Source organism: Cherax quadricarinatus, chromosome 47, assembly GCF_038502225.1.
Source record: "Cherax quadricarinatus isolate ZL_2023a chromosome 47, ASM3850222v1, whole genome shotgun sequence".
In the NCBI taxonomy this organism is placed as follows: Eukaryota; Metazoa; Arthropoda; class Malacostraca; order Decapoda; family Parastacidae; genus Cherax; species Cherax quadricarinatus.
In genome coordinates, this window is record NC_091338.1 from 16,185,266 (window position 1) to 16,201,263 (window position 15,998).

The 15,998-nt window shown below is 39.9% G+C and overlaps 1 protein-coding gene across 7 annotated transcripts in view; it reads left to right on the forward strand.

Moving 5' to 3' along the window:
* The window catches only part of LOC128696492 (dnaJ homolog subfamily C member 27), a 77,995-nt gene extending 63,011 nt beyond the window's left edge, over positions 1-14,984 (forward strand). For all 7 annotated transcript variants that reach the window (XM_053787744.2, XM_053787748.2, XM_053787745.2 and 4 more), the window contains 2 exons: positions 1,072-1,229; positions 8,159-14,984. In XM_053787744.2, the coding sequence (XP_053643719.1) occupies positions 1,072-1,229; positions 8,159-8,303 (303 nt within the window). In that variant the 3' untranslated portion in view covers positions 8,304-14,984. The remainder of the gene's footprint in view (positions 1-1,071; positions 1,230-8,158) is intronic.
* Positions 14,985-15,998: the final 1,014 nt, after the last annotated feature.

Here is a 15,998-nt window from a genome sequence, read left to right on the forward strand (position 1 = left end):
TAATTAGATAATTGTTCATTTAAATTTAAATAAGATATATAAAATAGTTTCATGTTTAAAGGATTTATTTAGTTGCATCCAACACAGCCATTAAAATTCTATATGTATAGATTGTATGTAAAGATCATAGGTAATTTATTGTATATTAATACTGTAGTGAAAAGTGGCCTAGCATGGTTAAGTAGACCTGCTACAGTGATCTATTCTTATACTCATGTGTAACAATACAGGCTGTTATCAAAAACACTCCCTGATTTCAAACAGGTATAACATGTAACTTTATTGTAATAATCTTTCACAGTTAGTAGCTTCAGATGCAGGATTTCATTCAGTTTCATGTGGTATAGGGTAGCATTAAAGGCACTCAGTGTGCGCCCATCTGGTTGCTCGGCAAACATTGATGTGATAGTCCAGTTCGGTGCGGACGCTCTGCAGGATATCTGGTGTTATCATGCGAACTGCTTCAGTGATCGAAATTTTCAGCTTCTCCAGGGATGCAGGCAGTGGTGGTACATAAACTGTGCTCTTCACGTACCCCCAAAGAAAGAAGTCACAAACAGGTTCAGTGACCTCTGCAAGTGGCCTGCGAGGTCACCGGACCTAACTGTTTGTGACTTCTTTCTTTTGGGGTACATGAAGAGCACAGTTTATGTACCACCACTACCTGCATCCCTGGAGGAACTGAAAATTTCGATCACTGAAGCAGTTCGCATGATAACACCAGATATGCTGCAGAGCATCTGGACCGAACTGGACTACAGCATTGATGTTTGCCGAGCAACCAGAGGGGCGCACATTGAGCTCCTTTCATGCTACCCTATACCACATGAAACTGAATGAAATCCTGCATCCGAAGCTACTAACTGTGAAAGATTATTACAATAAAGTTACATGTTATACCTGTTTGAAATCAGGGAGTGTTTTTGTGGAAACCCTGTATACATTTATTTCATGAAACTGTTGTGTTTGATGACATTTTTGAAGGTGGGATATGGTGCACAGTGCCTTTCTGACTTACCTTAATGTGATCAACCATGTCTTGTTTTAACATTATAATGTTTTAACTTGCAGACATTATTTGTACAAGCACTCCAAATGAAAGATGGAGTGCGGCAGCCAGGAGCAGCAGCTGGAGCTGTGGATCCTGACGTTGTACAGGCTATTCACCGTCTAATACATGCTATAGATGATTTTGATAAGTTGGGAATCAATCGACGCTCAATTTCAAGGTATTTATTTACTTCATTTTGTACTGATTAGTTCATCATTTTATTAACATATAACCTTAACCCTTGTAGGTAGTAGGTTGGTAGACAGCAACCACCCAGGGAGGTACTACCGTCCTGCCAAGTGAGTGTAAAACGAAAGCCTGTAATTGTTTTACATGATGGTAGGATTGCTGGTGTCTTTTGTCTGTCTCATAAATATGCAAGATTACAGGTATGTCTTGCTACTTCTACTTACACTTAGGTCACACTACACATACGTGTACAAGCATATATATACACACCCCTTTGGGTTTTCTTCTATTTTCTTTCTAATTCTTGTTCTTGTTTATTTCCTCTTATCTCCTTGGGGAAGTGGAACAGAATTCTTCCTCTGTAAGCCATGCGTGTCGTAAGAGGCGACTAAAATGCCGGGAGCAAGGGGTTAGGAACCCCTTCTCCTGTATATATTACTAAATTTAAAAGGAGAAACTTCAGTTTTTTCTTTTGGGCCACCCCACCTCGGTGGGATACGGCTGGTATGTTGAAAGAAAGAAAGAAGAACCTTAACCCCTAGGTAGTAGGTTGGTAGACAGCAACCACCCAGGGAGGTACTACCGTCCTGTCAAGTGAGTGTAAAACAAAAGCTTGTAATTGTTTTACAAGATGGTAGGATTGCTAGTGTCTTTTTTCTGTCTCATAAACATGCAAAATTTCAGGTACATCTTGCTACTTCTACTTGCACTTCGGTCACACTACACATGCATGTACAAGCATATATATATATATATATATATACACACCCCTCTGGGTTTTCTTCTATTTTCTTACTAGTTGTTCTTGTTTATTTCCTCTTATCTCCATGAGGAAGTCGAACAGAATTCTTCCTCCGTAAGCCATGCTTTTCCTAAGAGGTGACTAACATGCTGGGAGCAAGGGACTAGTAACCCTTTCTCCTGTATGCTTTACTAAAGTTAACAAGAGAAACTTTTGTTTTTCTTTTTGGGCCACCCTGCTTCAGTGGGATATGGCCGGTTTATTGAAAGAAAAAGAATAAACTTAAACCTAGTTTATCCAAGCCTCAGATAACTGGAATTTACCAGTAATCAAACAGCATCTAGCTTACCTAGACACCACCATGTGATTTTATAATAACTTAAACTAAGGGTATTGGCAAAAATTTTGATCCAATCGTTTATGTATATTGTGAACAACAAAGGGGCCCAACACTGACCCCTGTGGAACACCGCTTGTAATGTGTCCCCACTCTGATTTCTCCCCATTTATGCAAATTCTCTATTGCCTATCTGTCAACCATGCCATACTCAGCAGACAGAATCATAGACAATTTCTGGGTTTAATGGACTTTATCTGTTGCCTCCAAATGTTGTCCGGCTACAGATTTTGTCTATTGAATTTAAAATTCATTATATTGAGGTTTTACTGTTTAACAGTTAAGAGAAAATTGGGATTATTGTTTCCATAAAGTAACTAGAGAATGTTTCTTCTGATTGACTTTGAACTTTGCTCCTTGGTGTATTTTTCTCAAACTAAAATTTACAATGCTATTTGGCTGTGCAAGTTCCAATTTGTCATTGTTATTAAATTGTTGCATTGGCTTCTGTCTGATAATGAAAATACCTCTTCTGATGAGCTTCAAACATTTAGTGTAGAAATGTTAGCTCCTCTTTCTTAGAAGAAAGTCTAAGTTTTGTTTTGAGCCGTGTTGGTGGTAAATTAATTGTACTGAAGAAACTGTGGAATCTGGAATACAGTAAGCTTTTATAAAGCTCCTTTATATAGTGCTCTTTTTCTTGTGAGTGCAGTTGAATAGCACATTGAAAAGCCTTTATTGTACACACTTTAACTTTGGATGTACTTTTTTTTAATTGTATTTGCAATCAGTGTCACCCTATAAAGGAGCCTACTGTATTGGTTATCCATGGGATAACTTTTAACAGTGCTCTGTTGTGATCTGCCTTAATGCTGATGTTTCTTACTAGGAGGGATGCTTGCTTTATTATCACAATGTGTAGCTCCTGAGTTGGCCAGTTTTATTTTTATCTTTGCTGTGGGTGCATTGATACTAGTTCCAGGACCTGACTGCCCATCTCTTTAAAAAATATAGAAAATAGTATAGTTTTTTCTTAAAGATTTATGGTGAATTTTAAAGAAAATATAACTGAAAATAAAACTGGAAAACAAAAAATTCCATTAAGTGGGTTCTTATGCTGGAAAATTTAATATAGAGCCCCATTAATTTCTATTATTGCTTCACGCACAACATTTTGGTCAATCTGGTAACTTAACCAGTGCTGTGTAGATAGCAGAGCTGTGGCTAATGAGTATAAGTTAGTATTTTAATTGCATTTTTGTGAAGAATGAGTTGTGGTGAACTGGTAAAGTATGTCTGGGTTGACTTATGATAAGACCTGATCACTAGTGTGTTGACGCTGCAATACTATATACAACACCATGGCAGTGATACTCGTCTTGTATGTATAAATCTTCTTTCAACAAACTGGCCACATCCCACTAAAGCAGGATGGCCCAGAAAGAAAAACAAAAGTTTCTCTTTTTCATTTTAGTAATGTATACAGGAGAAAGGATTACCAGCCCCTTGATCCTGGCATGTTAGTCGCCTCTTACGACACGCATGGCTTACTGAGGAAGAATTCTGTTCAACTTACCCATGGAGATAGGAAATAAACAAGAACTAGTAAGAAAAATAGAAGAAAACCCAGAGGCAGGTAGGTGGGTGGGTGTGTGTGGGTGGGTGTGTGTGTGTGTGTGTGTGCGTGCGTGCGTGCGTGCGTGCGTGCGTGCGTGTGCGCGCACACAGTGGGCAACTGTGACGAGCGGGGTCCCACAGGGGTCAGTTCTAGAACCAGTGCTATTTCTGGTATATGTGAATCACATGATGGAAGGGTTAGACTCAGAAGTGTCCCTGTTTGCAGATGATGTGAAGTTAATGAGGAGAATTAAATCAGATGAGGATCAGGTAGGACTTCAAAGAGACCTGGACAGGCTGGACACCTGGTCCAGAAACTGGCTTCACGAATTTAACCCCGCCAAATGCAAAGTCATGAAGATCAGGGAAGGGCAAAAAAGACCGCAGACAGAGTATAGGCTAGGTGGCCAAAGACTGCAAACCTCGCTCAAGAAGAAAGATCTTGGGGTGAGTATAACACCGAGCACGTCTCCAGAAGCACACATCAACCAGATAACTGCTGCAGCATATGGGCACCTGGCAAACCTGAGAATAGCGTTCCAATACCTTAGTAAGGAATTGTTCAAGACACTACACCGTGTACATCAGGACCATGCTGGAGTATGCAGCACCTGTTTGGAACCCACACTTGATCAAGCACGTCAAGAAATTAGAGAAAGTGCAAAGGTTTACGACAAGGTTAGTTCCAGAGCTAAGGGGAATGTCCTACGAAGAAAGGTTAAGGGAAATCGGCCTGACGACACTGGAGGACAGGAGGGTTAGGGGAGACATGATAACGACATACAAAATACTGCGTGGAATAGACAGGGTGGACAGAGACAGGATGTTCCAGAGAGGGGACACAGAAACAAAGGGTAACAATTGGAAGTTGAAGACCCGGATGAGTCAAAGGGATGTTAGGAAGTATTTCTTCAGTCAAAGAGTAGTCTGTGACTAAAGAAATACTTCAGTGAGGTAGTGGAGGCAGGAACCATACATAGCTTTAAGATGAGGTATGATAAAGCTCATGGAGCAGGGAGAGAGAGGACCTAGTAGCACTCAGTGAAGAGGTGGGGCCAGGAGCTGAGTCTCGACCCCTGCAACCACAGTTAGGTGAGTACACACACACTAGGTAGTAGGTTGGTAGACAGCAGCCGCCCAGGGAGGTACTACCGTCCTGCCAAGCGAGTGTAAAACGAAAGCCTGTAATTGTTTTACATGATGGTAGGATTGCTGGTGTCTTTTTTCTGTCTCATAACCATGCAAGATTTCAGGTAGGTCTTGCTACTTCTACTTACATTAAGGTCACACTACACATATATGTACAAGCATATATTTTTTTTTTATTATCACACTGGCCGATTCCCACCAAGGCAGGGTGGCCCGAAAAAGAAAAACTTTCACCATCATTCACTCCATCACTGTCTTGCCAGAAGGGTGGTTTACACTACAGTTTTTAAACTGCAACATTAACACCCCTCCTTCAGAGTGCAGGCACTGTACTTCCCATCTCCAGGACTCAAGTCCGGCCTGCCGGTTTCCCTGAACCCCTTCATAAATGTTACTTTGCTCACACTCCAACAGCACGTCAAGTATTAAAAACCATTTGTCTCCATTCACTCCTATTAAACACACTCACGCATGCCTGCTGGAAGTCCAAGCCCCTCGCACACAAAACCTCCTTTACCCCCTCCCTCCAACCTTTCCTAGGCCGACCCCTACCCCGCCTTCCTTCCACTACAGACTGATACACTCTTGAAGTCATTCTGTTTCGCTCCATATGTCCGAACCACCTCAACAACCCTTCCTCAGCCCTGTGGACAACAGTTTTGGTAATCCCGCACCTCCTCCTAACTTCCAAACTACGAATTCTCTGCATTATATTCACACGACACATTGCCTTCAGACATGACATCTCCACTGCCTCCAGCCTTCTCCTCGCTGCAACATTCATCACCCATGCTTCACACCCATATAAGAGCATTGGTAAAACTATACTCTCATACATTCCTCTCTTTGCCTCCAAGGACAAAGTTCTTTGTCTCCACAGACTCCTAAGTGCACCACTCACCGCTTTTCCCCTCATCAATTCTATGATTCACCTCATCTTTCATAAACCCATCCGGTGACACGTCCACTCCCAAATATCTGAATACATTCACCTCCTCCATACTCTCTCCCTCCAATCTGATATCCAATCTTTCATCACCTAATCTTTTTATCCTCATAACCTTACTCTTTCCTGTATTCACTTTTAATTTTCTTCTTTTGCACACCCTACCAAATTCATCCACCAATCTCTGCAACTTCTCTTCAGAATCTCCCAGGAGCACAGTGTCATCAGCAAAGAGCAACTGTGACAACTCCCACTTTATGTGTGATTCTTTATCTTTTAACTCCACGCCTCTTGCCAAGACCCTCGCATTTACTTCTCTTACAACCCCATCTATAAATATATTAAACAACCACGGTGACATCACACATCCTTGTCTAAGGCCTAGTTTTACTGGGAAATAATTTCCCTCTTTCCTACGTACTCTAACTTGAGCCTCACTATCCTCATAAAAACTCTTCACTGCTTTCAGTAACCTACCTCCTACGCCATACACCTGCAACATCTGCCACATTGCCCCCCTGTCATACGCCTTTTCCAAATCCATAAATGCCACAAAGGCCTCTTTAGCCTCATCTAAATACTGTTCACTTATATGTTTCTCTGTAAACACCTGGTCCACACACCCCCTACCTTTCCTAAAGCCTCCTTGTTCATCTGCTATCCTATTCTCCGTCTTACTCTTAATTCTTTCAATAATAACTCTACCATACACTTTACCAGGTATACTCAACAGACTTATCCCCCTATAATTTTTGCACTCTCTTGTCCTCTTTGCCTTTATACAAAGGAACTATGCAAGCTCTCTGCCAATCCCTAGGTACCTTACCCTCTTCCATACATTTATTAAATAATTGCACCAACCACTCCAAAACTATATCCCCACCTGCTTTTAACATTTCTATCTTTATCCCATCAATCCCGGCTGTCTTACCCCCTTTCATTTTACCAACAAGTCAGCCATCTCCCACCGAGGCAGGGTGCCCCAAAAAGAAAATACTTTCATTATTCAACACTTTCACCTCACTCATACATAATCACTGTCTTTGCAGTGGTACCCAGATACAACAGTTTAGAAGCATATGTAAAGATATATAACATATCCCTCCAAACTGCCAATATCCCAAACCCCTCCTTTAAAGTGCAGGCATTGTACTTCCCATTTCCAGTACTTGAGTCCGACTCCATAAAAATAACTGGTTTCCCTAATACCCTGCTCACACTCCAACAGCTCATCAGGTCCCAAAAACCATTCGTCTCCATTCACTCCCCTCTAACACGCTCACGCACACTTGCTGGAAGTCCAAGCCCCTCGCCCACAAAACCACCTTTACCCCCTCCCTCCAACCTTTTCGAGGATGACCCCATACCCTGCCTTCCTTTCCCTAGAGATTTATACACTCTCCATATCATTTTACTTTGATCCATTCTCTCTACATGACCAAACCACCTCAACAACCCCTCTTTAGCCCTCTGACTAATACTTTTATTAACTCCACACCTTCTAGTTTCCACACTCCAAATTGTCTGCATAATATTTACAACACATTGCCCTTAGGATATCTCCACTGCCTCCTCACTGCAGCATTTACAATCCATGCTTCACACCCATACACTCTTGTACATATCCTTCTTTGTCTTCATGGATAACGTTAGTCTCCACAGATACCTCAATGCACCACATCTTTTTTCCTTCATCAGTTCTATGGTTAAACCCATCCGGCTGAGCTTACAAATTGTCCTGTATAAAATAATACATTTTGTATAATATAATTATTTTAATAACATTAAAAGAGAAGAAAAATCAAGTGTAATAATACATAAGTTTGCTGTAACATGGGAATGCTCTTTTTCTGTGGGTTTCTGTAGATTTCCCCTTTCTAATTCTTTTTCCAAAATGTATTAATATGCACCATTTCTTTCTCAAAATCACTAGATATTCAAGTATTTCACTTGGTCTTAAAATCCACAGATTTACTTTGCACATCTCGATAACATTATGATGCTGTGCAGAATCTTTGGATGCAAGTGTTCCATTTAATATAGTCATGCACAGTAAAATAAATTTATCTTTTTTTTTTTACTAATGGAGGCAGTGAAATGTGAAACTAACATTTATTTGTGACTTAGGGATGAAGTCAACAAAGCATATCGACGATTAGCGGCACTAGTTCATCCCGATAAGTGCAAGGCACCTGGAGCCGAAGAAGCCTTTAAGGCACTTACACAAGCAAGAAATAACCTTCTCAAGATAATGACAGAAACCACAGTGTAACTACTTAAGAAATAGGTATTATATAGTGCAAATATTGTTGAAATAATTTTATCATGTAATGTTTTCAGTAGAATGTGTCAAGCAAGTACTTGTCGAGTCTTTCGAAATATTAATGTAAGAGTATACGAGATATTCTGGAAATTGCAGCAGTTATGTTGCTCATTATATCTAAGGTCTTTTTTTATTTCTAAAAGTTGATATTCTGTTTGTCATATGTCATCTTGTGATGTAAGATGGCAGTTTCTTACCTAGAAACCTAGTCAAAAAAAAAAAAAGTTTTTAAAGGCAGATAAGACTGCACTTTCATCCAACGTATGATTGGATATAGTGTGTATACTCATCATATCTGCAGGGAGTGGAGATGATTTAGGAGTGTACAGATGGTATGGTTGTTTGTATTGTTTATATAGAAATGAATTTTTCCTTTGTACATGAATGTTAAGTTTGTTAAAGAAAATAATCTTCAAGCTGTACGAAGTAATACTGTACAGCATTACAGCCTCTCCTCATTTAGCGACTTGTTTACTGGTGACTCGGACTTACGACAGGCTCTCTGACTAGTATGCATATACGTGATGTATATTAGAGTTGATTTCCTCTATTCTGTTTATTACAATATTGTATAAACATTAAAAAATATACCGGAAATGTTGTAAATGGTGCAAAGATGACATTACAACAATATCAGAGATGGTTGACACAAACCCATTACCATTGTAGTATGCTCCTCACTTAGCGACGAATTCATTTACCAACATGGTCTTAGGGGCAGAACTCTGTCGTTAAGTGAGGAGAGGCTGTATTTTATATTTTGAAGTGAGAGATGCAGTGTAGAAAAGTAATCCAGTGAATTTTTTTTTTTTTTTTGCCTACCTGGAGTGTGTTCTGGGGGTCATTGCCTCCATGGCCTAGTTATATGACCACGCCTCACAGTGAATTGGCCTGATCAACCAGGCTGTTGCTGCAATCCAACATAGGAACTACAACCTGGCTGGTTAGGTACTGACTTCAGTTGTCTGTTCATCTCCCTGTTAAAGACAGTCAGGGGTCTATTGGTAATCCCTAATAAGAACAGAAAAGAACTCAAACAGGAAAAATAGCAGTTACATTAAATTGAAAAAGGAACACAAAAGAAAGTTCTTTTAAAAGGGCAGTGTTAATAAATGATTTTGGATAGAAAATTTTTAGGAAATACATTGTATTATATCTAATAGGCAGCTACCTTAATGCAGTAGCTGAACCTGCATTTAACAGTTACATAGCAAATGTTTTGCAAGAAAATAACAGTACTGTATATGAAATTTTGAAGTACAGTGGACCCTCGGTTTTCGTGTTTAATCTGTTCCAGAGCAATTGGCGAAAACGGAAACCATTTTCCCCATAAAGAAATAATGTAAATCCAATTAATCCATTTCAGACACTCAGAAGTATTAACAAAAAAAATTTTTTTTAGCTTATAGATTTACATGCAGAAAAGAATGACAAATAAATATAAAGCACTAATAAAATGTATAAATGAACATTCAACATCACACTTACCTTTATTAAAGACTTGTTGGTGTATGGCAGACTGAGAGGGGAGAGGGAATTATTATTATAATCAAGGGGGAAGTGCTAAACCTAGAGGATTATACAGCGCCTGGGGAGGGGGGGGATGTGGAAGGCATTCAGGCTTTATTCGGGGAACTGGAGCACAGATCCAATTCCCTAAATCAAGAGCCCCTCACCAACATCAAGGAACCTTCCTTGAGGGGAGGGGAGAGGGAAGCGAGTTTATGTTGGAGACAGGACAATATGCTTCAATACGACACTAATGTCAACTCCACGGCTTATTTATCTATCACAATTCATCTAATATGACAAACAATATTGATAACATAGAAACATGACATATATTCTAGAATGAATAAAATGTCATTATGTATGTCACGAAAGGTGTTGTTGTTGTTCTTGGGTGTATAAGGGCCACTGAGAGCATAAGCCGTACATAGTGGTGATGAAGGCGACAGCGGTGTTGTCACTAGCCCTACATAACTCCAACAACATTGGAGGAGTTAGGTTCATGCTGTCCTTTTTCTATCGATTAATAACCTAACTTGCTGCACTTTATAGCTGGCGCTGTAGCCTTTATTGACTCGTGTTGCTTTAGTATCGCACATATCATATTATTATTATAATCAAGGGGGAAGCGCTAAACCCGGAGGATTATACAGCGCCTGGGGGGGGGGGGATGTGGAAGGCATTCAGGCTTAATTCGGGGAACTGGAGCACAGATCCAATTCCCTAAATCAAGAGCCCCTCACCAACATCAAGGAACCTTCCTTGAGGGGCGCACATATCATAGAATCACTGAAGAAGGCACATTCTCCCCTCTCTTCCTCCTCCACTTTGGTACTTTGCTATGATTTCTTTTTAATTCTATCGTGTTACTCGCTTTCATTGGGCCCATGGTGGCTTATTTAGCAGTCACACACAATAAACAAGTGCCAAAAACAATGGATTATCGAAATGTTTCATATGACCTCGCAGGATATGTTCACTCACCGAGAAACAAGACGACATTGCCTGAGAATGCGTGTGGGAGGCGGCTTTGTCTGTGCACTGGACAGGTTCTGTACCATAGACAAAAAGAGAGGGTCCACTGTATAGTAAATTAATATTGCTCTTTTTATTTGTGGTTATTCATCATTACAGTATCAGCTTTGTAGACACATTTTTGTCCAAGTCTAAGTGAATGTTATATCTAACTACAGTGGACCCCCGCATAACGATATTAATCCGTTCATGAGAGCTCATTGTTATGCGAAATTATCGTTATGGGGATGAATTTTCCCCATAAGAAATAATGGAAAACAAATTAATCCGTGCAAGACACCCCAAAGTATGAAAAAAAAACATTTTTACCACATGAAATATTAATTTTAATACACACAAACTGAAAAAGGCATGCACAATTACATGACACTTACCTTTATTGTAGATCTGGTGATGATTGATGGGATGGGAAGAGGAGAGAGTCTTAATGTTTAGAAGGGGAATCCCCTTCCATTAAGACTTGAGGTGTCAAGTCCTTTTCTGGGGTTACTTCCCTTCTTCTTTTAATGCCACTAGGACCAGCTTCAGAGTCACTGGACTTCTGTTGCACAACATATATGTCCATAGTGGCCTGTACCTCTCGTTCCTTTATGACTTCCCTAAAGTGTTTCACAACATTGTCAGTGTAATAGTCACCAGCATGGCTTGCAATAGCTGTGTGAGGGTGATTGTCATCAAAAAAGGTTTGCACTTTCAGCCACATTGCACAGATTTCCTTAATCTTTGTAGTAGGCAACTTCTTCAATTTCTCTCTCCCCTCCTCCGAACCAGTTTCCTCAGGTCTGGCCTCTTGCTGTTGAAGTTGATCTATCAGCTCATCAGTGGTTAGTTCTTCATTGTCCTCCTCCACCAACTCTTCCACATCATCCCCACTAACCTCCAACCCCAAGGACTTCCCCAATGCCACAATTGATTCCTCAACTGGCATACTCCTCTCAGGGTTAGCCTCAAATCCTTCAAAATCCCTTTTGTCTACACATTCTGGCCACAGTTTCTTCCAAGCAGAGTTCAAGGTCCTCTTAGTCACTCCCTCCCAAGTCTCACCTATAAGGTTTACACAATTGAGGATATTAAAGTGATCTCTCCAAAAGTCTCTTAGAGTCAGTTGAGTTTCTGAGGTCACTACAAAGCACCTTTCAAACAGAGCTTTTGTGTACAGTTTTTTGAAATTTGCAATAACCTGCTGGTCCATGGGCTGCAGGAGAGGAGTGGTATTAGGAGGCAAAAACTTCACCTTAATGAACTTCATGTCTCCATAAAGTCGCTCTGCCACGTCTGTAGGATGACCAGGGGCATTGTCTAACACCAGGAGGCACTTAAGGTCTAATTTCTTTTCAGTTAGGTAATCTTTCACATTGGGGGCAAATGCATGGTGTAACCAGTCATAGAAAAAGTCCCTAGTGACCCATGCCTTACTGTTTGCCCTCCACAGCACACACAAATTAGCCTTGAGGATATTTTGTCTGAATGCTCTGGGAGTTTCTGAGTGATACACTAATAAAGGCTTCACTTTGCAATCACCAGTAGCATTGGAACACATCAACAGAGTAAGCCTGTCTTTCATAGGCTTATGTCCTGGGAGTGCCTTTTCCTCCTGAGTAATGTAGGTCCTGCTTGGCATTTTCTTCCAAAACAGGCCTGTTTCATCACAATTAAACACTTGTTCAGGTTTCAGTCCTTCACTTTCTACGTACTCCTTGAATTCCTGCACATATTTTTCAGCTGCTTTGTGGTCCGAACTGGCAGCCTCACCATGCCTTATCACACTATGTATGCCACTACGCTTCTTAAATCTCTCAAACCAACCTTTGCTGGCCTTAAATTCACTCACATCATCACTAGTTGCAGGCATTTTTTTAATTAAATCCTGATGCAACTTCCTAGCCTTTTCACTTATGATCACTTGAGAGATGCTATCTGTTTTTCATTTATCCACACCAATAAGAGTCTCTCAACATCTTCTATCACTTGCGATCTCTGTTTCGAAAACACAGTTGAACCTTTGGCAAGAACAGCTTCCTTGATTGCGTTTTTGTTGCCCACAATAGTAGCGATGGTTGACTGGGGTTTATTATACAACCTGGCCAGCTCGGAGACACGCACTCCACTTTCATACTTATCAATGATCTCTTTCTTCATCTCTATAGTAATTCTCACCCTTATTCCTGTAGGGTTGGCACTAGAAGCTTTCTTGGGGCCCATGGTCACTTATTTTGCAGATAAAAATCACCAAAAACACTGTAATAATACGAAATATTCCAATTGTATGCTTGGATGTTACCGCAGAGGCTGGCTGGTAAACAATGCCACCGGCGGAACGTGAGGCTGGCTAAGGCCGCACATTAGACGCGTCTCGGACGAACAGCATTGAGCGGGTTTTTTAGCGGTATGCGAGGCAAAATCTTAGCGATAAAACGTATTGGTATGCGGATTTAACGTTATGTAAGGCCAACGGTATGCGGGGGTCCACTGTACTATATAATTTCTATGTTATTAACCACTTTGTAATAACTTAGTCTTGTAGATGAAGGGATAAACAGTTTGCTGCTAATTATGCAAAACTTTGACCCTCTCTCTCATTTTTCTTTTACCAATGTCCTTCCCTTGACACCACTACCTACACCATTTCTTTTTTCCTCTTACCTGTTTAATGTGCTCCTTAAGTGTAATAATTTTATTCCAAGATGTTTCAGTTAATGGTGATATCAGAGATGTTAGTTAGACAATTTAGTGTATGCACTGCATGCTTAGTAATAATTTGTTTATCCTATTCACTAATGTGGTCTTCTTGGTTATTACTAGGAATGAGAGTAGGTCAGTTTTGTTTATTCTACTCACCAGTGTGGCATGCATTGATAGTAGGCTGAGTTTGCAATACTAGCTATTAAACAAATCAATACAGTACTGTATCAAAACAAGTTGACTATCTCCTTGATTAGAATGAAAAAGGAAGGGTGCAGAGCACTAATTTTGCTTTATTGTTAATGATTTGAATGCATTACTAAGCTTACATAAAATTTTGTCTGCCTTCAAAATTGAAAATGCATATACAGTACTACATTATATTGCTTCATTTGAAATTATAGAATAAATATTTCTGGAAATATACTATTGAATAACTGCTAATCAGAAACATTGAACATGGACAAAAATAACTTACTGCAATGCAAGTGTTCTATAAATACTGTAACATCCTCTGCACACTCTTTGTATTACAGTAAAACCTCTAATTAACAGACCTCCCTTTTAATGGTTTTCAGAAATTGAGGACAAAAAATTAACTGGACTAACGTCAAAATCATCATAGTATGAAAAAAGTCTAATTCCAGATTTTGTGCTTAGCAGAAGTGTCCAACTGTCTTCTTGTTACGCAGAAATGTGGGATAGCTGGGGGCTAGAGCCTTGTCTAAGGGCAAAGGTAAAAGTTACACATATCTCAAGCATAAACAGGCTACCCAGGGCTATCCCAGTCAAAACAGAAAGCACTAAACCAGTATTTGTTACTTCAGAGGGTTAGGCAAAAATCGTAGGTAGGAAAATATATCTATTTATTCAACATAACACTATATACACACTTTAGAAAACACCTTCACGTATCTCCTATCCTAAACGCCCAAGAAGCAGGCGGCTGGTGGTCCAGCAACCATAACACTCAGCCTAGTCAGCGCTAGGCCTTCACTACTACAATACCAACCCCATTTCTTATTTCCTCATTCATCCCACAGCACCCTGACCATAGAAGAGCCTATGGCTTGAGTTAGCTAAACAAAAGGAGTACACCACTACAAAACTTAGCTTAAATACACAGCATCTCTGATGCCAGCCTCCATGCCATGCGGACCCCACGTCTCTTTCCCACGCTTATCCGCTCACCCCCCAAACACAGTTGGAAAATAAATCCCTGGCAGGATTTCTTTATAATTTACATTAGAGTACTTGACAGTACCCCCAAATGCACATTATGAATTATAAAATTATGGTTTACAATTACAGTGGACCCTCGAATTTAGTCGTGCCTTTTCTGTATGCAAAACTATTTTTATCTATAAAATGTATTTTTTGTTAATATTTCCCATAGGAAATATTGTAAATCCAATTAAACCATTCCAGACACCCAAAAATATTAACAAAAAATACATTTTATAGATAAAAATAGTTTTGCATACAGAAAAGGCACGACTGAATTCGAGGGTCCACTGTATAACATTCATACTATTATGGTACCCTTCTCTACTGTATATACATTACAATGTCATGCATAACACCCCCACCCCCAGGCCATAGGTCTCACTGTGTTAGCGGGATCCCGGCAGACACTGCTAGGCAAAAGGAAAGAGAAAGAAAATAAATCCCACACTGAAGTCTGAGGCAACAGGCAAAATGATAACTGGAATGACCACCATACAATCATGGTCTTTTGGTACTACAAATATGCAATATTAAACTGAGGTACTAGACTGCGGACATGTGAGACTCGCCGAACATAAAAGTGATCAAGTTCCATGCCAAATGAGCCCACAGTCATGCTCTTACACAATTGTGTTAGGAAAAGGCACCATCACAACACAGCGCTGGCCAGCCACTGGTGTTGATGCATTTTACCTAAATTACATCAAGCAACCTTAAAAACTAGCAAGTTAACTTTGTACCCAAGTGCCCTGAGAAGTGCCATTTATAAAGTAACACCAAAGCTCAGCATGTTGCAAGACAGACCAAACGACATATGACACCAAAAAAAAAAATTCTTTTAAACAATGAGTACATTTTCCAGGAGGAGCTCAAAGAAAAGAAAAACAGATTTTACATGTTAAATTCCACACCTACCATCCGACCACTCGACTTACGACCATGTTTTTTTATGCCAAATTTCTGGGAAATAAACAACTATCTGTGTTGTACACAGTGTTTATCCTAAACCTTACAGTATAAAATACAGTACTAACAACATAAAAAGTAAAGTAAAACATGAGATACCAAAATAAAACAATAAAATAAAGTCATTACAAAAATGTTTTGGTGATATTCAGTAGTAAAGTTCGACTTACGACCGGTTTCTCGGAACCGAACTCGGTCGTAAGTCAGATGGTAGGTGTACTTAGA